This window comes from Triticum urartu, chromosome 4A (genome assembly GCF_056163025.1).
Source record: "Triticum urartu cultivar PI428250 chromosome 4A, HENAU_Tu73, whole genome shotgun sequence".
Classification (NCBI taxonomy): Eukaryota; Viridiplantae; Streptophyta; class Magnoliopsida; order Poales; family Poaceae; genus Triticum; species Triticum urartu.
In genome coordinates this window covers 225,417,865-225,441,074 of record NC_141876.1, presented here as the reverse complement: position 1 = coordinate 225,441,074, position 23,210 = coordinate 225,417,865, and the positions used below count along the sequence as shown (strand labels likewise).

At 48.4% G+C, this 23,210-nt stretch overlaps 2 protein-coding genes across 2 annotated transcripts; one reads left to right on the top strand and one right to left on the bottom strand.

Moving 5' to 3' along the window:
* Positions 1 to 1,670: 1,670 nt before the first annotated feature.
* Positions 1,671 to 23,165, bottom strand: LOC125551375 (zinc finger (C3HC4-type RING finger) family protein). The gene is made up of 18 exons (XM_048714574.2): positions 22,918 to 23,165; positions 22,721 to 22,825; positions 16,000 to 16,082; positions 15,782 to 15,866; positions 15,585 to 15,671; positions 14,704 to 14,765; positions 14,401 to 14,591; positions 14,262 to 14,322; positions 13,967 to 14,144; positions 13,242 to 13,280; positions 13,112 to 13,173; positions 12,999 to 13,035; positions 4,000 to 4,049; positions 3,566 to 3,635; positions 2,910 to 2,985; positions 2,104 to 2,174; positions 1,959 to 2,027; positions 1,671 to 1,877 (listed from the first exon to the last, which is right to left on the bottom strand). Exons 1-18 carry the CDS (start codon positions 22,972 to 22,974, stop codon positions 1,818 to 1,820), a joined length of 1,443 nt encoding a protein of 480 aa, XP_048570531.1. The 5' UTR covers positions 22,975 to 23,165; the 3' UTR covers positions 1,671 to 1,817.
* LOC147975436 (uncharacterized) lies at positions 16,089 to 20,421 on the top strand. Its single transcript, XM_087518156.1, has 2 exons — positions 16,089 to 18,569; positions 19,571 to 20,421. The coding sequence occupies exons 1-2, from the start codon at positions 17,991 to 17,993 to the stop codon at positions 19,691 to 19,693; spliced, it is 702 nt and encodes a 233-aa protein (XP_087374282.1). The 5' UTR covers positions 16,089 to 17,990; the 3' UTR covers positions 19,694 to 20,421.
* Positions 23,166 to 23,210: the final 45 nt, after the last annotated feature.

Below are 23,210 nucleotides of genomic sequence, written 5' to 3'. Positions count from 1 at the left end.
GTCAAAGGGTGCGGTAGCTGTTGTCGCATAAGTCTGTCTGCTGTCCAACACCTCTCCCTAGCCGCCAGCAACGCGAACAACTTGCAGGTCGCATGCGCACCCTCGACCGCCAGATTTGCGTGGCTTCATTGGCCTCCACTCTCTCCTAGCAAACAACGCCCGGTAAGCCGATCTTGCTGAGAAGCATCAGTTTATCTCCCAAGCACAGGCTAGCTTGTCTTCAGTACCATCCAGGAGTTGAATGTCTTAATGTGTTGGGTTTTGTCCACGAGCTACAAGAACCCCGCTTAGTGCTTGAGGGCACATGTTAGGCGACATGTCTTGCCACCATCCATCAACAATGGCTTGTTTCACCATTCTCTTCCATGCTCTGTTCTTAAGTGCCGCGAATAAGTTTGGCATGAGGTCTTGAATTCAACCGTTCCACAACCACCAATCTGTGCAAGAACCCCGCTTAGTGATTGAGGGCACATGTTAGGCGACACGTCTTGCCACCATCCGTCAACAATGGCTTGTTTCATCATTCTCTTCCCTGCTCTGTTCTTAACTGTCGTGAATAAGTTTGGCATGAGGTCTTGAATTCGACCGTTCCACAACCACCAATCTGTCCAAAACAATGCCACCTCTCCATTTCCTAGCGTGTACTTGGTCGCCGCCTTGTAGACCTGCAGGCGTTGTGCACTACATTTTTTTATAAAGGGAATATATTAATATCACGGAGATATCAATCACACCTTGCCTCTGCACTAACAAAATGTCACGAACTTCAAGATGCACACAGCCTGAAAGTGAAAAAAAAAGAAAATGAAAAGAAAAACCACCACGGTAATCAACTCCTCACAACAGCAACCCAACAAACTACAGCCAAAGACAACACCCGGAATACAAAAGGTTCTTCAAAGGCCACGCCTTCAAAAAGGAGACAATGCACAAGCGCCATCCTCGCCCGATCAAAGATTTAGGTTTTCACCTTGAAGAAAGTATGAGCTCTCAAAACAATTCCTTCAGCAAGGCCATTGCAAGGCACAACCAACGAAGGTTAGACCTTAGGTTTTCACGATGAAAGTCAAGACTCGCACTCGAGGAGTGCCGCCAAACTATTCCTCCAGTGTTGCCGCCCCCACTCCTACAAATCATCAAACACCAGGCTCACAATCACCAAATTGGATCACCGGCCCCCGTGAAGCAAAATCTTCAATGCCTTGAAGGAGCCCCTCCGCCAATACTAGTCCTCCAATCTCAGTCACCTTTCTCCACAACAGTGTACACCATGAAAATTGAGATGCCGACATGTTCCGTGATTTCAACAACTAGCGAAGCATCACGCCGCACCGACATGAAGCCACACAGGCGGATATGTGTACACGACCGGATTCCATCCTATCCAGATATCTAGGAGCTTCATACGGCAATCCAAGAAGATCTCTGGCAGAAGATCCGAAACACATATGGCCAGATCGAAGAGGGGCAGACATGCTGAAGGCTGCCTTGATGCGAGAAGTATGCTAGAACCACCACCATTATTCTGAGGACTCGCAAGCCCCCACGCCGCAGAGTCACTACATCCGTGAATCTTTTGAGAATTTTTGAAACATCATTTCATACTGGACCCCACACCCCTACAGGAATACGAGTGTTCCGCCAAACATCGAATGGTTTCACAATAATAAGAACAAGTACAAGAATTATAGTTTTTTTTTGCAGGTAAGAGAATAAAAGAACATACAAAATCATAAGAATTTCACTAGCATCAGAATATGTGATAAAAGAATATTACAATGAACATTGTTAGTTGGTTGTGCGCCAAATATAATCCGTTACTGTACACGGCAACCTTGTTCTGCATTGCTCAGCAATCTAAGGCTAAGAGATATTCTCTGCAGGGGCAAAAAATAGTGCAACATTAAAACATGATATCTCCCGGAAGGTTCCAATGCAAATTTAGCCTTGAAGCTAACCTCTCGAGTATCACAGAGGCGTAATAGTTCTAATTTATCCGATGGCCTCAAATTAATCAAGTTGACAAGCTGCAGAAAAGAAATAAGTACATGGCACCAAAGATATTATATCCTTCACCTAAGAATCTGCAGGAACAAGGCTTACCCAAAAACTGAACTTCTCAGGGTCCTGTGGTCCAGGAATGCTCTCAAGATCAAAGCGTCTTGCCCGCCCCACTGCATTCGGTAAAACAGGTGAAAGTAGAACACTGTGGGCATCGGTTGAGCACCAAACAACAAACACAGCTTTCAAAGAGCAGGACATTCATATACTGTTTTGAGAGTGTGAGTACTGACAGTGGTGGACGCACCTAAGTCATGGGTCTATAAAAGCCCAGTCTTATTTGTCAAGACCCCAAAATAAAGTAGAATCCCGAAAGATTTAGAAATATTTTAAGTTTAAGAAAATAGACTATAAACATATGTATACATTGCAGGATCCCGATGGATCTGACAAGGAGATATCGGCAAGAACTCAGAATTCAACAAGATTCAGTAGAACAGGGATAAATTGCAGGTCAAAGAAGATAAAATGCTGGAATTTAAAGAACTGAGATAAAGAAATAAATGCATGATAAAATTTGGGTTTTGATTTCTTAGCTGAACAATGATACAAGGATAACCTTATAAAGAATCTGGCCGGTACAAGATAACATCCCATGAGAAATGATGATAATGCCCCTAGATAATAAATCCTTAATACACTGTTATCCTAATACCCTGACATATATGCATAAGGTACTACGGGTTCCAAAGCCTAGCTTCACGACCCATGCATACTTGGTCTTATGGTTTGCCTAGCATGCCTGAGAGTGAAATGCATCATACCCAGTTCCCATGGTACTTGAACTTTGTTCAATAGAATCACTAAATTGAAAAGGATATTCATGCAATGTATTCAAAATATCATACCAGGCCTTATGGTTTCTCTGGTACGCCTAATGCACGTCCTAGCCAGTTCTGAAGCTTCATTGGCCCTTTCAATTAGCTGCAAAGAATTAGATCAAATATACAACTCAATACAATTGTTGAGGTAGAATTATCTGTTTACCATTGCATTGTGGTTAAGCATGCTATTTATTTTCCATTGAAGTGGAGATGATGGCATGATGCACGCAGAACAATAACCACAAACACAGAGAAAAGAATCCACAAACAAGGCATTAATTTCTTAATGGAAACAACCAATTGCCACACAATGTACAAAAAATAAAATTCGGATGCCAAACCACTTTCCACAGTAAAATTATGCTGGAAAAATTCGCATGCATGAATTATACTGGAAAAAAGAAATGTACGCCACTTTCCACAGTACTTGTAGCTTTTTGCAGTATTATGTATTTGTCACAAAACCACTTACTAAGAGCAGTTATCAGCTCTTGTGTAAGTAGATATGTGTATAAAGTTTGAGATGTGCTGGCAAAGAACTATCTATTTTCATATAGTTGTTTTCCTTTTACTTCTTTTGGTTTTAGAAGATAGAATGACATATTCCACCACAGTTGAAACTTCTTCAAGCACTTCTGGTAACAAAAGGAGATAAATTTGATAAGGTAATTAGTTTTTACATCTCTTCTCTCTTGTGATCCTTCTGGTAAAGAAACATCTTGGAACCATTCAATTTCAGCAACACGGTACCTACAATAAAAAACAACAAAAGTAAGAAATTGTCGAAAGGGCTGGGACAAGACAACAGGTTCTTCCAGATAAGTTATGCATCACATAAACATACTCCCTCCGTTTTTATTTACTTCGCATATTAGCTTTGACTCAAGTCAAACTTTGTAAACTTTGACCAAGTTTATACAAAAATTATTAACATCCACAATACCAAATCAATACCATTAGAATCATCATTCAATATATTATGTATATTTGTTATTGTCAAAGTTTAGATTGTTTTCGATAAACTTGGTCAAACTTTATAAAGTTTGACTTAGGCCAAAGCTAATATGCGGAGTAAATAAAAACTGAGGGAGTATATAGAGCATTCTGGACGCACCCATCTTCATCCCAGGATCGCAAGATACGAAACCGTCGTGAACCTTCCACCTATAAACAAAAGAATTATTTACCCTCTGATAATAGCTTCAATTTTAAAATTTAATTGTTTTTGACAAGTCAATAAGAAAAGAGGCCAAACCCAAACTGATCAATATTGAGAAAAGTCCACATTACAACCCTGAACTAACCACTCGGTTTAGAGAGAAGTCCACATTACAACCTCGAATTAACCACTCTGTTTAGTTTGCAACTCTGAACTTCGAAACCGATGGACCGATACCCCAAACTTACCACGCAATGCAAAAGTCAACCCTCCTCCTGGTTTTGCCTCCGTCAAGCAGTTCTGACCGCATAGACTGCTGACTGGCCAGCGCCACATCAGCAGCCATGCCAATTAAGCTAGGGCTGGGTCAGCCCCCCCCTCCCCCCCCCCCCCCCCTCTCTCTCTCTCTCTCTCTCAGCGCCTGGCCCGAGTAGCTCACGCATACAGCAGCAGCCACCCACGCTGCGCCCGCCGCCGTCGTCCGCCGGCGACCTACGAACAGCGGCGCTGCAGCTCTACCGGCATCTCACTTGTCCCCGTGCCCGAGCCCGAGCCCCTCACCACCACAGCCATAGCGGCCTTCCTGCGGATTCCTCCTGCAAAAAATAAGGAGGCTGAGCATGGCGAGATAAGTCGGGCATGACCCAGCATGGCACTGTCATCAGCAATGCGTGCACAAGGCCACGCCCCTGTGCTCAAGGACGCCATGCTCGCCCTCAAGGATAACACAGGACAATGAGTCCAGGCCGAAGGCAGCGTTGCGGGCGCACTTGCTGGAGCAGAAAAGGCCCCGTGACTCCGCACGGACCAGCGGCAAGATGGCAACTAGAAGCGGGGCGAAAGCTCGTCGGAGCACCAGGAGCAGCGGCGGTTGTGCTGGCGACACGGAGCCTGAGGTGTCGTGGTACGGTTCGGGCCGGTCATATACGTGTCATTAGCGATAGGAGGCTACTTGCGGGCTTGACCACGGGAGCTATGGGGCACAGGAGGAAGAGGTGCAGGCATGCATCCAACGCACCCGGCACCTCGTAAGTTCGCCAGGATCTCCCTCAACAAGGCGCCATGGCCACACCTTTTCCCCTCAATCAATTTGACCACAGGAGCTCACCTTGCTCGCCTCCAACCACGGTCGCCCTTTCCAATTTTCTTCGGTCCAATCTTCGCCCGTACTGAGCGATTCCCTGCATCCCTCTTCAATTCCGTGCACCCAGGCCCCTCCTCTAACCTCCGTGGATCACCTATGGCCTTAATTTTTGCAAGAAGAATCCACGGGGGCTCCAATTCTACGACCGACGCACGCTTGCCAGAGCTGGAGCGGGTCATCGTGTCGCGCACCATCGAGATGGAGGAAGCGGAGATAGTCCTGTCCTGTGCGATGGTGGCGTCCATCACCGGCAACCGCCTGTCCGTCTCCACCAACGAGGTCACCAAGGTGCTCCTGGATTCCTTCAAGCTCATCGTCAACACGCACCATCCCGAGGATTTCTTGATCCTCTTCAGCTTGCAGGCCACCAAGGACCGCCTCGCCGGTGACCACTTCATACACTCACCTCGCTTCTCCCTGTCGATGCGCCCATGGTGCAAGCTCGCCCACGCCGGCTCCGGCGAGTTTGAGTACCACGTCGAGCTCGAACTCCGCGGAATTCTAGCCCAAACCTGGCACCTTTCGATCGCCGAGCACATCCTTGGGCAGAGCTGATGGATCAAACACCTACACCCCCAAACCCGCTCCCGCACCGACCTCGCCACGTTCCGGCTGTCTTGGCGCACACATGACCCCACCAGAATTCGTCGAGCCGCCATCCTAGAGGTTGCCGAACAGGTCACTGCACGCCTGAGTTCCGAGCACCGACCATCCGGATGTTGACCTACCCATCAACATTGCACTCGCCCGCGCCGCCATGATCAGGGCTACCCCACCCGCCGTGCTGTCGGGTGCTGGCCCCGACGGAGACAAAGGACCGTGACCCGGCTCATGGCCATGGCCCAGGGCGCGCACGCCGTCGCGGAGCAAGCGCAGACGTACGGACGCGCATCCCTCCAATTGCGTCGATGGCATGGCGATGGACAACCTGGCATGGCGTGCTGGCGGCCGCAACGCTCGTGCAGACGGGGTGGCCATGTCGCTGGTGTAGCCCGCCCCTCCCTGTGCGGCGGTGGCCACACCACAACCACGATACGGCGCAGCTACTGGTGATGCCTAGTCGGGGGGCTCGGTCGGGACAGGTGTTGAAAGCACAATTGCTCCCTGGGTGATTTTGGTAATTAATGTCAACATATCTCTTTTTGGACTAATACTTTTATCCAGTGTATTTCAGACAAGTTCAACAATGGCATGGCATGGACAAGAGGATGTGGAACCCCTTCAAAATGCTAAGGACACATATTGGCAAAAGCTCAAGACTCTTCATTTCTATTTTAGTGATCCAAGATCATATTGAGTCCATAGGAAAGCCAATACTATTAAAAGAGAGAATTGAGTGTTGGGAAGACTATCATTTGAAGCACAAGAGCAAGGAGTTCATCATCAACACACCATCTATTACCTTTTGGAGAGTGGTGTCTCCTAGATTTGTTAGGTGTCGCTTGGGAGCCTCCGACAAGATTGTGGAGTTGAAGCAAGAAGTTTGTAAGGGCAAGGAGATCACCTACTTTGTGAAGATCTACCCGAGTGAGGCAATCCTTCGTGGGCGATGGCCATGGTGGGATAGACAAGGTTACTTCTTCGTGGACCCTTCGTGGGTGGAGCCCTCCATGGACTCGCGCAACCGTTACCCTTCGTGGGTTGAAGTCACCATTAACATGCATGTACGATAGCACCACCTATCGGAACCATGCCAAAAATCTCCGTGTCTTCATTGCGTTTGCTCACTCCAATCCCATCCCCTTTACTTTCTTGCAATTAGCATGCTTTACTCTTTCCGCTACTCATACTCTTGTCATGCTTGCTTGAAATGTATTGTAAATGCTTAAACTTGTGCTAAAACTCCACCTCAACTCAGAAGAACTTAAAAATTGCCACTTGTACTTGTTGAGGGTCTAATCACCCCCCGTCTAGACCCCTCTTCTCGATCCTTTCAGGTGTCGACCACTCTGTGGCTGCGACCACCCCAGAACCGTCTGGATTCGAATCAGGCGGCTTCGCACGACCCCAACGACAATCCACTGGGGTCACCCTATGGCACAACTGCCCCTTCGGCCAATCAGGACCTAGCCACGCTGAGCAATGTGCCAGACTCGCAGCACGGCGAACCAACAAGGCTTGCTGCTCTATCGGGAAAAAGTGGTGATCCCCCCACACCACACCCCAATGTGGGGTTGGCCTCCAGCGCTGACCAGTCCACGGGTACGCCCACGAGCGTGCCCATTGGACAGGGAGCGCGAGACTTTGGCGCCGCTTCTCATGCCCATGAGCTAGCCGGCTCGCAAGCGACGCCCCTGCCATGCGGGGCCAAGTCGTCATCCTACAGAGGCATGCGGCACTGCCCTCCCCACCAACGCCAACAACCACGGTCATAACTGCCCCAAGCCCACGCGGTTCGTCGGCCAATCGCTTCGCCTCGCCCCTAATCATGTTACGGCGATATCGAGGACGTGCCGCCCCACAATCGTGGATGTTGGGGAATTCTTGGTTGCTGCCACCAAGAATCTCAATGCTTCTCTGTTGGCACCTGGGAAGACGTCGCGTCGCCCCGTCAACTACACCCCTCGACAGGGAAGATCAGCGCCACTGCCCCCACATCCGCATCCGCACCGCCCACCACCGAGAGGCTCGCACAGGCAGATTCTTCAGACGCTTGGAATCCTTGGAACCAACCAGGAAATCACCAACCGCGGCAGAGATGAAGGCCTAGGATGTCGGGTTTGCCGCACCTATACCGCTAACCGTCCTCACGGCAATTGCCGCATTGGTTGATCGAGAGATCCCAGCATGCATGGTGTCGCTGGTGACCACCGCACCGCATGTAGAGTCGCGTGCGAGACTTAGGTCGCAGTCGATCCCGTCTCGATGGATCACGGCCATAAAATAGCGATATGGAACGTGTGCGGCCTCAATGCATGGGCGCGGTGCCATGCCATTAGAGCGTTGCTAGACACCAAAGGGACCTCAATTGTTTGCTTGCAAGAAACGAAAATGGCATTGATCTGTTCGTCGGTTGTCCTCGACACGCTTGGTGCAGAATTCGATGACTACACGTATCTTCCGGCACAAGGCATGCGGGGTGGCATCTTGCATGGAAGAGCAGGGACGTGACAGTCACGAACCCATTGTTCACCACTAACACGCTCACTGCTAAGATCTCCACAGTCGCGGGCACGCCCTGGTGGCTAACGATGGTCTACGGGCCACAAGACGACGCCGGCAAGATGGCTTTCTTACAGGAGCTCCGCGATGTCAGGGTTGACTGCCCCAAGGCCTTGGATGTTATGTGATGGTTTTAACCTCATCCTCCGCGACGAGGACAAGAACACGGACAACCTCAACCAGCGCATGATGGGCAAGTTTCGCCGTCTAAGTAACGATCTAGCGCTCAAGGAGATCTACCTCACCGGCCGACACTACACATGGTCAAACGAGCAGTCACCGCCGGTGTTGATGCATCTCGACCGCGTGCTATGCACCTCAGACTGAGGCGATGCACACGGCGAGTGCCACCTCCAATGATTCGCGTCCGTCGTGTTGGATCACTCCCCACTTCTGTTGGAATGCTCGCCAATGCCCAAACCCTACAGACTCCAACAGACTACTAGCAATCAGTCAGAGTCTCGGGGGCTACAACCCTATGGGTACAAAATTCTGAGTAATCAGTTACTCTGATCGCGCACCCTTAGAACAAAATTCCAAGTAATCAGTTACTCGGGGCAGGACCAGATCAAGATCACTCAAAAAAAATTGCTATAAGGTGAGTTTGACACTCCTACGCGGACCCATTTTGAGCCTTCTTCTAGGACTCAAAGTGTGAAACTCATAAGTTTGGATCTAGAGCCGACTCGTATTGACGTTCCTCCGAGATAAGAATGGCATCTCTCAGGAGAGCACTCCATGCGTCAATCTTGTTGCCCAGATTCAATGACACTCCCATACTCTGATCACGAGTTAACCTCTTTCAAGAGATGAACGACTGTCACCAAGTTTCTCCTCGCGGCCACTTACCCCAGATCAGTCGGGAAGCGCAGTGCCAGAATCCATTGAGATTTTGTTCAAACCTTGGTTGTTTGAAAGCACGATGACGGATACCGAGTATTTCCGTAATCACTGGGGCCAAATTGTGTCTTTCACAAACTCATTCTGCAAAATCTCAACCGATTCGGGGGCTAATGTTGGGGATACACATGACAGGTAGGCCCAAGAAGGGTCAAAATATCATAAAGCACGAGGCCCATACGACAGATGGGTCCAGATCAATTTCATACCATACATGAAGCTACTCAGATGATATGTATGTCAACATTACTTGGATGACGTCCAGGCCAGCATCACTCGGACAATCAACATACCATCCACTCGGATGACCATCAACTCACTCGGACGTATGAACACAATAGTCAGCGTGGCGGTTTCGTAGTGGGCTGATATTATGGCATTGACGCTCCATCTTGTAACATAAGAGGTGAGGGGGTGGCGCACTCTATATAAGCCACCCCCCACCACCACTAGACTTGAGGCAGACTCATTCTTCCCCATGGCTCTCTCGCCATTAGTCTCAAGGACTTAGCTTAGGCATGAAGATCCGTTCTCCCCTCTCTCACACATTGTAATCTCCGGATTCATAATCAAATAAAGCAAAGCCTCTCCGGAGCACGAGATGTAGGGTTGTTATCTCCACCGCGAGAGGCTCGAACTCGCTAAAACACCGGGTCACCCATATGCATGTCGATTGATCACGCTCCTTTACCCTACCCCTTACTATTGTCGGAATCGTTCCCACGACAACCGCCTCGGTGTTAGCGACCTAGAGCGCGCCGGACTTGCGCTACGGCTCCGCTGGTTGTGGTTCTCCAGAACGGATCCCGAACGAGCGGGACAGGGACTCGATCTACAGTTTTCGGAGGAGGAACTAGCGCTTTTCTTGGCTTCCACTACCAGGGCCATTGGGAATGGTCTAATCGCCTTGTTCTGGGAGGATCGTTGGAACGCCGGGCAGTCAGTCTGCGAGCTCCTCCCCAAGCTATCTGGCTGCATCCCCAAGCGACGACGCAAGACAAGAACGGTGGTAGAGGGGCTCAATGGCAACACCTGGGTCCGTGACATCCACGGCACCCTTGCATCCACGAGATCGTGCAGTACTTGAAATTATGGCAGATCATGCAGAGCATCGAGCTCTCCGACGCCCCTGACCGGCTGATATGGAAGTGGTCCGCGAGTGGCACCTACTCGGCGCAGTCATGCTATACGGCAACGTTCCACGGATCGATGACCTGCTACCCTTGGAAGTTAGTTTGGAAGAGCTGCGTGCCGCAGCCACGGGTCAAGTTCTTCCACTGGTTAGCCAACCAGGACCGCTGTTGGACCACTGAACGGCTGGCTCGCCACGGCCTGCAACACCACCCGCACTGCTTACTTTGCGACCAAGCACCGGAAATGCATTGCCACCGGCTGCTGGATTGCCCCCTCGCCCGGCAGGCCTGGCACGAGGTCCTGGCCTGGTTGCGCATCTTGGCCCCAACACCCAACCAGGAGCCTACTCTTATGGACCGGTGGCTGCACGCCAAGGGGAACACGCCGCCGATCCTTCACAAGGCTCTGAAATCCGTCACGCTGCTTGTGCCTTGGATGATCTGTAGGCATAGAAATAGCTGCTTCTTCGACAACGAAAGACCCTCCGCTCATACGCTAGTCGATAGGTTCAAGGACGAGGCTCACTCTTGGGCACAAGCCAGGGCGACTGGCCTTAGGATAGTGTTACCACAAACCTTGGATGTGCACTGATCTTGATGTAATCAGTGCGTCCTCGGACACTTGTAACTGAACTCCTACCTTTTAAATGCAAAGAAACACAATCGCCCTTTGTGTTTTCTCGAGAAAAGAGTGTTGCGCGATCCAGAGAATACCAAGACTGCAATTGTTCATCTTGAAGGCAAATGAGAGGCTCATCCGTTGGATCTGGCACTCGATTGTGCTTGAACTGCATGAACTGAAGACCATTTGTGCTTGATAGTTCTATGCTCGAAGCACCCGGGTTCTTCACGCACAAAAACAGATGCACAACCACAGTAGCATACGGAGTAGGAGATAACCATTCTGCCAATTCATTCCTCACCCTTAGCTGGCGGTCCTATGGCCACCACACATATCCAGAATCACCATAGATGACCATGGAACAGGGCAGCGTTGTTCACAACAATCTGCAATCAAATAGGGGGCAGCCATTGTTGTTGGAGATCTCTTGTTGTTGCTCAATGTAGGATGGACACATGTGCTCGTCGTGGTCAAGGCCTCCTGTCGAATAGGTGGTTCTTCTCGGGGCAGCAATGTCGATGGTGTCGACGACGCCATAGTGGTACGCCTCGCTGGTCACTGGGGAAACCAACCGGGGAAAGGCATCGTTGGTAGTGAGAAGAGGCATCACCCAATCGCTCTCATGGGCGGGGGATTATGCCGAGCACTTGGTTGGCGGCGGTGCAGTAAGGTTGCTGGAGACAAAGAGGACGATGTTGTAGTCCAACTCGCTCACTGCTGGAGGAAAGGTGTTGAAGTAGGGCAATGGTGAGTCATCCAGTTCCTGCATGCTGGCCCTGGGGTCAACATCGGTTGTGGTCGCCACCGGAGGGACGACCTTGGCGGTAGAGGATGCAGTGCCGATGGAGGGTGTCGCCTGCGCAGTTGTGGGTTGCTCGACCTCCTGAAGGATGAGATCGTCCCCGAGCTCGGAGGGGACGGTGGTGGCGGTGTCGTGGACCTCGTCGACGCTAGCGACAACGTCGACCTTGGTCGAGCACTGTAGTACAGGTGAAGGGCGCTATCGCGATGCAGATTGGGGATGCGTCGTGGGCGACCGCAAGGACCTCTCGGGCATGGGTGGTGGCGAAGAAGGCGTCAGGAACAACCATAGGGATGGTGGTCCCGATGGAGAGACCGCCATCGAAGGCCACGACGGCTGAGCGCGTCAGTGGCGGAGGCGGAGCTCCTGCGTTGAGCAAGGTCGCCTGCAGCTCAAACTGCTTGTCAGGCATCGTAGCGTGCTTTGGTCTCCGCACGAAGCTTGTCCAGGTAAGCTTTTACTTCCGGATGCATGGTGGTGAATAGAATTGTGTGCTAGAAAAGAAATTTGGGCAGAAATTTGTGTGAATTTGGGGACGAATTGGAGATGAATCGGAAGGGTGGAGGGAGGCTCTGATACCATGATGTTAGGATCCCAACTCACAATTCACTAATCTCACACAACTACAGAGGAATTCAGTTCAGATACAGGTCTTGAGGAAGAAGAAAGGCGAACAGGTGAGGGAGCCGGAGGTAGAAGATAGAGCCGCCGTGCCGAATCGCCATATCCAAGCGCGGATAATCTCCTGCTACTCGTCGTACTGGTATTTGTAGTTGGCCCTGTTCAGCGGGGTGCACATCTTCAGGTCCGGCCCATGTACAAGTGGCTTGGTGGGCTTGCTGCCTTGGCTACCATGGCAGCACCTTAGTTGCCGCCGGTTTGGCTGCCATGGCAGCAGTTTTCGCTGCCATGGTAGCGCTTCTTGTCGACGCTGCTGCTGATGTGGCTGCCATGGCAGTGCTTCTGGAAGATCTAGCCTTGGTAGTATTTTGGGTCGCTGACAGCTAAGTTTTTACATGCAACTCCACCAGCTGAGTTGTTGCTGCATGGGCAAGTTCTAAAATCCTTCCGTTGTGCCACTATTTGTATTTGGTGGTCCTTTCTAGGTAGTCAATGTGTGTAATATAAACCTTGAAAAGAAAGGCGTGCACACAAATGGTTGGTAATCCTGCAAACAGAGCATGAATTTACCTCTAGATAAAAACGTCCATCTGGAAGTGGCTCGCACCTACACATTTATTAAGACAGGTGAGACCACAAGTGTTGGCAGAATTTTGACAAAAAATGAAGAAAACTGGACTCACTCAAGAATTTCCACCTCACAACCACAGTCAGCTACAGTTCCCGTCGCAGAATCAATAGCAACCTGGATTATAGAATCAGTCAATGAATGAACTCTTTAGGCAAGCAGAATATCTCAGATTTGAAACTGACCATTCCCATCCGATGATTCCCTTCCATTATTCTCCTTACCTGTTCCAAATGGGGAAAAACAAGGTTGTGAATATATTGATAAAACACATCCTGGCAGTGTTTTAAAACATAGCAAATAAACTAAGTTACAACTCAATGGAGGTTGTGGAATCACAGGAATGATTGTGTGTTTAATAGGGCGGTATGATGTAGCCGCCTTATAGTTTCTGCTTTTTTGGTCGAGGTCGTTAATAGTCAGTGGCGTGCTTGTAATGTACTCATTAAGTGCTGTGTGGGTGGGGTTGGGGCTTGTATTTTGACTTTTGACTTTTGACTTTTTAGTGCAATGATACGGCAGCTCTCCTGCGTATTCGAGAAAACATCTCAATGCAAATGGATGGATAGCAATATGGTCAACTATGTAAACAAAGAAGAAATGCCCATCTGGAATTTTGTACAGATTTGATACAGAAGGTGACAAATAGAAAGATCTTTTTTATTTCTGTTTTATTTACATTAAGAGTTTGCAATAAGGATTTAGGGAAAATATAATGTTCTGATTATTCAACCTACAATTTTGTACAGCAAGCTTTCTGGGAAAATATGATGAATCTTACTTAGCTACACCTGCAAGCTACATATCAACTTGCAACCATGCAGTAAGATATGTTGATTAAAACAGAAGGTGCATAGCTGTAAACAAATGCATCTTACAAACAAAAAAAACTAAATTGGGATAGTTGTACCATCAGCCTGTAGCGAGGTTCAAATATGTTCAGTGCCATCTTTTGGCATGGTAATACGACATCCATAACAAACAGAGGCATCAAATCAATGCCTGCATATGTCATATTTTCATGTTCTGACCTCCTCTCAGCATATTCTTCAGGGAAATTTTTCTGAATTATGTTGCTCAATGTTACGCTGAGGCATTGAAACATGACTAACATCAGAGAAATCAAGGAAAAAATGAATGTCTAAAGGGAAACGGAACTTCAGTTCAAATGAATAAATCTGATTTTGTAAGACAACAAAAAGTACCTTATAGGATAAGTTTTTGGACCAATAAAAAGAACTGTCCGACACATGGGGCACTTATTGCCTATTGAAAGTAGACATGATGTGAAGCTCAAACTAACAAAAGCAGCTAATCAAGTATATTAATATTTGCTGAGCTCACCGTGATCCATTGCCTGATGTAAACAAGAGCGACAGAACGTGTGCCCACATGGAGTGGTAACTGGTTTAAACAATAGTTTAAAACACAATGTGCACTCAAAATCATCAGTCCTATCTAGCCTTGGGCATCTTGCTCCGGCTGCAGCATTTGTATTTCTATCCAGATCACTGAGGCAGGTTTGCAGGATATGGCTATACATGTAGCAAACGAGTATTATAAAATGTGCAAGAGGATCAGTATGACCTTTGAATATCTGCTACCTATTCAGTGAATATGAATATCACCATGGATCAACAATCGTACCTGAGGGGATCAACTTGAAGACCAGCCAGAAGGGACTCACGTGCCTCCTGATATCGCTCCAGCTGCATATGCAAGGAAACACGATCCAATGGTTACCCCAACAGATGATAATAAGGGAGGACTGATAAAAGTTGTTGAATTTATGTCTTAACGACTCTCAGATCAGCTATTGTCCTCTTAAAGGTAGCCTGTCCATAATAAAGTGATAAAGCAACATGACATTACATAAGCATATTTCTGGTAAGAATACTGAACTTCTTTCTGCTTGGACAAAATTAGAACTTATATATTGTAAGTCTTGACAATATGAAAAATAACTGTATAACAAAGCATATAATTATAATGCAAATCTGTAGAACAAAATATCATGGAAACAGACATGTAGGAGATAATCGCACCAATGGTGCGAGAATAGTGTGCTCTGTCTTCTCTGCTTTCGCAAATTCCCACCAGTACTTTGTAATTTGGCAGACTGCGGCATGTACAATGTTCTTCCAAATTTTGGTGCGTAATTACCACCTTACATTTTTGGATCAGGTGGACAGATCTTAAACTCAACTCATGTGAAAGAAAATGAAAATAAGGTGCAGAAATAAATAATTTTGAAGTACTGGTGGTGGTGGGAGTCTGCAAGAGCGCAAAACTAGAGGTATAATCCATGGAACAGTTTAAATGAGTAAGATACAGTGTGAGGCTAAATAACCAAAACGTCAACCAAGTCAACCAAAGTTCTCCTGCAAATCCCAATAAATTATCCTAGATGGTGAAAAGTTACGGCTAAATTGAACTATACTATCCAGGCGTAAGCATTGGGTGTTGTCCCCATTAAATAATGCTCTAAGATATATAAAAGGAAGAAAAGTAAAGTTTCAGGGTGTTACCAGAATAAGTGTGTATGCCTTGAGAAGATATGGCCTAGGAGAATTACCGTGGGTAATTACTACCTTCTCTGCATCCTTCAGAGCTAACTGCAGCAAAATTTACTTACAAAATAATAAGAATTAATGATCCATACATTCACTTAATTTTCACATCTGAATTTCACATTGGTGAGAAAGACCTTTTTAGCTACTCATACCTCTGCATGTGTTGTAGGATCAAGGCCATTCAATGGCTGGTACTCTGAGTCGGCTGCTGATCTCTCCCTCAGAACTTGACTTATCCTGCCATAAAAGCAGCCACGAAAGGGCCATGAATACAGACCAAATATTTCAATATGGATTTCTGAGCAGTAGCATAACTGCTTACCTATATTGCATAAGAATGGCATTAATATAACATTGTGAAGGAACTTACAAACAGAAAGCAGAACTTCGATTGCTAAGGATAATCGGATCTCCTGATCTCAAATTGTGAGCTTTAGAATAAAATGAAATAGCCTGAAACAGAACCATATCAAGCATCATAAACAATGAAGTCAACTGATAGAGTAATCAAGTTTGTGCAAGTGAATGGGGAATGGTGGTGGGGATTGGCCGGGGATCGGAGTCTGATACCAAGTTGTCACGGTCCTAGGCCGATGAACGTGAAAGGGTTGGGAGTACAGCTCCAGGGAGGAAGGCTTGGCCGGCCATGGTGCCAGGGATGACAGGGAGGGAAGGTTGGAGACGGGGATTAGATCTTTACTAGTTTATTCTCGTTTGTTCCATAATCCTTATGGGGTACATGGTGTCCTTTCTATAGGGAAGATTCGACTTGAAGCCTAAGAATAGAATCTCAACTTTCCTAACAAACCATGTCTCTGTCTTCCTAACTGAACCATATCTTTTGTAACTAAATAGATTAAAAAAAAGGGTAGCCCGGTGCATGTAGCTCCCGCTTGCGCAGGGTCAGGGGAAGGGTCCGACCACTTTATGTCTATTGTACGCAGCCTTTCCCTACATTTCTGTAAGAGGCTGTTTCCAGGACTTGAACCCGTGACCTCATGGTCACAAGGCAGCAGCTTTACAACTGCGCCAAGGCTCCCCTTCTTCGTAACTAAATAGATATCCTTACTAATTATCTCTAATGGAATAAGGGATGAGATACACACGTCTCACAATGAATATCTCAGAAAAGTAAAAGATACAAATGACAAGAAAAATGACTGCCAGCGCTAAGATAAATAAAACTAGATGTCATTTTAACATTTGAGCCAGGTAAGGATGTAATATTATTCGAATATTGAGAACTAAGCGCTAGCTCAGTGACTAGAGCCCACGGTGGTGGTCTCACCCACCCGTGTTTGAGTCCGCGCAAAGCGGGTTCCGCTGGGGTGTTATCCAGAGGTATTTCTGCAGAGAGGTCTCATATCCTATCTAACTAACGGACAGTTAGCAAGGGATTCTTCCCCCTTTAGCCAACGTTTTAATATTGTTCAAATATTTATGCAGTGATGCAACATTAGTCAAAACCTTTACTGGGTTTTGTCCATAGTTACAGAAAGTTATCATAGTCGAATGAGGCAGTGCCCTACCAGCTCCATGACAACAAGAATGTCCAAAATAGAAGGACTAGAACATGTAAAACCGCAAACGTCTAATGTCCCAAAGAGACAAGCCTCATTAGTTACTAAATCAACCATTCCTGTAATTAAGAAAAATCTGACATTATCAGCAAACATCATAAACTGATGTGAGTCATTGGGAATGGCTCGACGGCCCTGTTTTGGGAGGATTGCTGGATTAATGGGCAGTCGGTCCGCGAGCTCGCACCCCTGCTCTACCAGTGCATCACCAAACGGAGACGTAAAGCGAGAACGGTGGCGGGAGAGCTCGCCGGCAACACACCTGGGCGCATGATATCCAGGGGGTCCTCGGTCTTCACGAGATCGACCTGTGCCTACTGCTTTGGCAGATCGTGCACCGTGATCAATGTGATCGTGCACCGTGATCCAACCTATCACTGTGATCAATGTGATATTCCGGATTCTGGCCAAAGGGTACGCCAATAGGGTGACCCTGCTAGCCAACTCGATCACTCGCCCCAATCGGTCGGCTTTCATTCAGGGTCGTTTTATCCTGGATGGGGTGTTGGTCTTCCACGAGGTCCTTCATGAAGTCCGCTCCAAGCACCAACGGGCGGTCTTCCTGAAGCTCGACTTCCATAAAGCCTATGACACTATTCACTGGCCCTTCCTTCGGGAAGTATTACTCCGCAAGGGCCTTGATGACCGTTGGGTGACCAGAGTTTTGCAGCTTGTCTCCTGCGGTCGGACCGCTATTAACATTAATGGTGAGATTGGCCCCTTCTTCCCCACTCTATGTGGGGTTCGCCAAGGCGATCCTTTCTCACCGTTCCTGTTCAACATGATGGTTGACGCCCTTGCGGCCATTCTTGACAAGGCCAAATCGGCCAGTCACATTCACAGCGTGGTCCCACACCTAGTAGGAGGGGGTGGGGTCTCCCTCCTCCAATATGCCGACGACACCATAATAATGGTTGAGGGCTCCGCGTCCGATATTGCCAACCTGAAGTTTCTCCTCCTATGCTTCCAACAGATGTCCGGTCTTACCATCAACTTCGATAAGAGCGAAGTGATGGTTCTGGGATTCCCCCCGGAGGAGACCCAGGGCATTGCGGACCGGCTTAACTGCCGCCTCGGTTCTTTCCCCAAGACTTATCTGGGGATCCCCATTAGTGACTCGCGCCTCACCGTAGCGGACCTCCGCCCTTCCGTGACCCGAATGCAACACCGGGTCGAGCCCTGGAAGGGCCGATGGCTCTTGAGGGCGGCGAGGGTAATCCTCATCAACTCCTCGCTGGCTAGCCTCCTCTGGTTCCTCATGAGCTTCTATAGCCTCCATGAGACGCTTCACCAGGAGGTGGCCAAATATCAGTCCAGGTTCTTCTGGGCTGGCGAGGGGGACAAGCAAAAATACCATATGGTGAGTTGGCCTGACATTTGCAAACCCAAGGACCAGGGAGGTCTGGGGATCTTGTCTTCCCGTCGCATGAACATTGCTCTCTTGACCAGATGGCTATGGCGTATCGCCAACGGGGGGCGGCCTCTGGCTTACCATCATCCAGAATAAGTATCTCCGGGGCCAACCTCTAGCTTTCTGCCAGCGCTCTAGGGGATCCTAGTTCTGGCAAGCTGTGATTCAGCTTCTTCCCGTGCTCCGAATTGGCACATCCATCTCTGTGGGTTCCGGGTCCTCGACCCTGTTTTGGTTCGACCGCTGGCTTGGGGATTCCCCTCTGGCCGCCCGCTTCCTGGGCTTATTTGCCATTGCGGCTGGCCCCCGAATTTCCGTCGAGAGGGCCCTTATTGACTTAGGGCGTCTCGCCTTTCGGCGCCCCTTTGGCCCCCGGGAGGTTGACACGTGGGACGCCCTTCTACAGGACATCGCTCTCTTGCCGATGGAGGTAGAGGGCGCACTGACTCCATGACGTGGCGCCTGGAGCCCTCGGGATGCTTCTCCATGAAGTCTCTGTACGCTGCCATCGCCCCCTCGCTGGCCCCTGAGCCCTTTAGCCTGATCTGGGACATTCGCCTCCCCCTTAAGATCTGAATATTCCTCTGGCAGTGGATCCGGGGACGTCTCCCCTCTGGGGTTGAAGTCCGCAAGCGCAATGGCCCTGGGGACGGGATGTGTCCCCTGTGCGCCACGGTTGAGGATTCGAACCACAGTTTCTTCAACTGCTCCACGGCCCAGTTCATGTGGTCGTGCTTCCGTGAAACGGTCGGCGGAAATGGTGCAATACCAACTTCCCTGACTTACTCGCGGAGATCCATGCCTCCTCCCCGCGTTACCGCCATATTAGATGGCTATGCATTGGGATCCTCACGTGGACGCTTTGGAATATTCGCAGCAAGCTTGTTATTCAGAAAGTGCCTCTGCGACGTGCGACTGACGCGATCTTCAAAATGTGTGGCTATTTGCAGCTCTGGCGGCCGCTTAGCCACCCCCAGGATCGGAGCATCATCAACACCCTCCTCACCGACCTTCGATCGATGGCCTTCCGCATGGCGCCCCCGCTTCCGCCACCGCCGCCGGAGCCTGATTAGGCATGCTTCGTTTGTGGCGGTCTTTGTGTGTGTCCTTTTGTTCTTAGGGCTTGTTGAGTTGTGCCCTCAGCATTAACCTTACTGCTACCTTATCTGTGTGTGTGTGACTTTGAGTGTGTGTGTGTGAACATTGTTGGATGTTTGGCTCGGGCGGTTTGCTTTATATATAAAGCGGGGCGAAAGCCTTTTTTGGTAAAGAGCAGGTTTTTATTGGCCAACGATGTTAGGGGGCTGTTTTCGCTCATAAAAGGGTGTGAAGAATGCCAGAAATTTGGAAATGTTCAATTGGCACCTGCAGCTATGATGCATCCCATTATTAAGCCATGGCCGTTTATGGGATGGGGTTTAGATTTTATTGTTCAAATACATCCTGCTTCATCTAAAGGTCATCGCTTCGTCCTAGTAGCTACAGATTATTTTACCAAATGGACTGAAGCGATTCCTTTAAGAAATATGACCCATAAGGAAGTGATTAATTTTGTTTTGGAGCATATTATTCGCAGATTCGGTATTCCTCAAACTTTGACTACTGATCAAGGTTCTTTTATGTCTCATCAATTTTGTGAGTTTGTCGAATCTTTTAGAATTAAATTGTTAAATTTGTCGCCTTATTATGCTCAAGCTAACGGACAAGCCGAATCTAGCAATAAAACTTTAATTAAGCTTATAAAGAAGAAAATTAAGGAGCATCCAAGAAAGTGGCATGAAGTGCTTTCGGAGGCTTTATGGGCTCATCGGATATCTAAGCATGGAGCAACTCAAGTGACACCGTATGAGTTAGTGTATGGACAGGAAGCAATGTTACCTGTAGAGGTTAATTTAATTTGCAAGCTCTTAAAGTAGCCAGACAAAATGATTTATCAGCTGTAGACTATAATAATTTGATGCTGGACAGAATTGATGATGTTCCAGAAGAAAGATTAAGAACCTTACGGGAAATTGAAAAAGAAAAATTAAGTGTAGCTAAGGCTTATAACAAAAGGGTGAGGGGAAAATCGTTTCAAATGGGAGACTTAGTGTGGAAAACAATTTGCCTGTTGGAACTAGGGATACTAAATTTGGCAAGTGGTCGCCGAGTTGGGAAGGCCCATATAGAGTTGTTGAAATTGTTCCTGGATTCATATTTTGTACAATCTTTGTGCAGGGGGGGGGGGGGGGGGATTGCCTAAAGCTCTCAAAGGAAAATATTTAAAGAAGTATTATCCTAGTATGTGCCAAGAAGCTTGATGGCACTATGGCCGATATGATTTCAGATATCGCCCTAAGCAAAATTTGGCCGATGTGTTATTTAGACATCGCCCTAAGCAGTTGATATGGCCGGTGAAGCGGTTGACATCGTCCTAAGATATTGCCATGGTGTTTTTGGTAAATACAATTACACCAAAAACAGGGGGGGCATGTGTTCATAGTCCAATTTGGATCTGGCTTGAGGGGTCGCCCAGATTATTTAGTCTTGGTGGTCAAGCTAATTGTTTGAGAATGCACACATGATTGCAAATACAGAGGCTAGGTGCAGCAGGCTGGATGGAACAAAATTGTGTGTTAGAACTCACGCATGGAGAGAAAGAAGGAAAGAGGTCTGGTTTGGAAAACTGAAGATGGAAAAGATTTTGCATAATCAGTTATTCTGCCAAAACAGAGCTAATATGGAAAGTCTACTAGTATTGGGCCCAGGCTGATGCTTTTACAGATATAGACGAATTAATTAAAGATTAGGAAAGGCCTTTTAACTTATGTGCCAAGGAAACAGCACGTCAGGAGTCCTACTCCAATTTGCCAAAGGCCAGGCATACCCTTATATATGTGGGTATATGGCCGATTGAAGAATCAAACGATCCTTGTACAACCTTACGTTACTTTTTCTCCTACGTTCTTTTCTTTCCAGCACCTAGCTCGTAGCTTCTGCCCAGCCCTAGCAACCCTAGGGTTTGGCTATCTTTGTCATTTTGCATTGAAAAACGGTCGGTTTACCTCCACGAAAGTGAGGATTCTGTGGTGCTGTGTGGATCAATTTCGGGCAGCAACACGATCCTCTCGAACGAACCAGACCGGCTGCTCTGGAAGTGGACGGCCAACGGCATCTACTCGGCGCAGTCATGTTATGCGGCCACTTTCCAGGGATCTACGCGGGGCCCCTCCTGGAAGTTGGTTTGGAAAAGCTGGGCGCCGCCACGGGTAAAATTCTTCCGCTGGTTGGCCAACCAAGATCGCTTCTGGACGGCAGAAAGGCTTGTGCGGCTCGGACTGCAGCATCACCCCAGATGTCTCCTTTGCGACCAGGCCACGGAAACAATCCAACACCTGCTCCTGGCCTGCCCCTTTGCTCGACAAACTTGGCATACCATCCTGGACTGGTTGCGCATGCCGATCCAGGCACCAGATCAGGAACCCACTGTCATGGAATGGTGGCTGCGCGCGAAGGAGCATATGCTGCCAACGCATCGAAAGGCCCTCGATTCCATCGCCTTGCTCGTTCCCTGGATGATATGGAAGCACGGGAATGCATGTGTCTTCGACAATGCGACACCCTCCATCGATTCGCTAGTAGATAGGATCGAAGACGAGGCCCGATGTTGGGCAAAGGCAGGAGCCCAGGGGCTTAGGGTTGTTCTGCCCACTTCCTGGGATGTCCATTGATCGGGCTCGTGACATGGTAAAACTCACCTCCTAGGAGGATTGCTCTCTCGTCCATCTTTTCAATGAAATGAAACGCAAGCGTTTTCTCGAAAAATTGACTAACTAGCATGAACACAATATTTCCTTTCCGGTGCTGGTACAAAAGATATTTCAGCATGCCGTGCTAAATTTTCTGTTCGCATCACACCATTCACCAATTCAGGCACTCGTGCATAAACATACAAAACTAAGCCGACCGTAGCCCTGTTACATCTTACATGCACTTGCCCTAGTCAGTCCCAATCCAGTTCCCGCCCTCTCCCGATAACTGAAGCTGCTGCCGTCAAACCATCGGACACCGTCGCAATCGGGCTACACATGACGAATAGAGTGGGCAAGTTAGTGGATTACCTCGTCGAAGCGGCGCTCCCGGAAGGCGCGGGCGCCACACTGTGCGAGGTCGAACACCTCGCGGTACTTGTCCGGTGGCATCTCCATCTTGTCATCGCTCTCCAACTGCGCGGCACCACGAGAAGGGAAATCCAGTTCAAATTTAATCAAGTAGAAGGGAAAAACCTCTCCCTTCAAGGGAAGCGAATCAGACGCACCGATGGGAAATCCTCGACTACGAGCGCGGCGGAGAAGGAGGCGCTCGGCGTTACCATTTGGGAGTAGGGATTGTATTGGGGGAATGGGGGTTTGGCGAGCAAGGGGATTGGAGTTTGGATTGTATTGGGGTGGGGGAGGATGCTGCGTTCCTGCGCCGATGCCCAGTGGTTTTTGCGCGGCCACGGCCACGAAGACGTGTCCCGGTACGGTTTCCTAAACGAGTGTGGAATTTCAGCGAGAAACCTGAATATTTGCCACTATCCAGAAAGATGAGACGAAGGGTGATATGAAA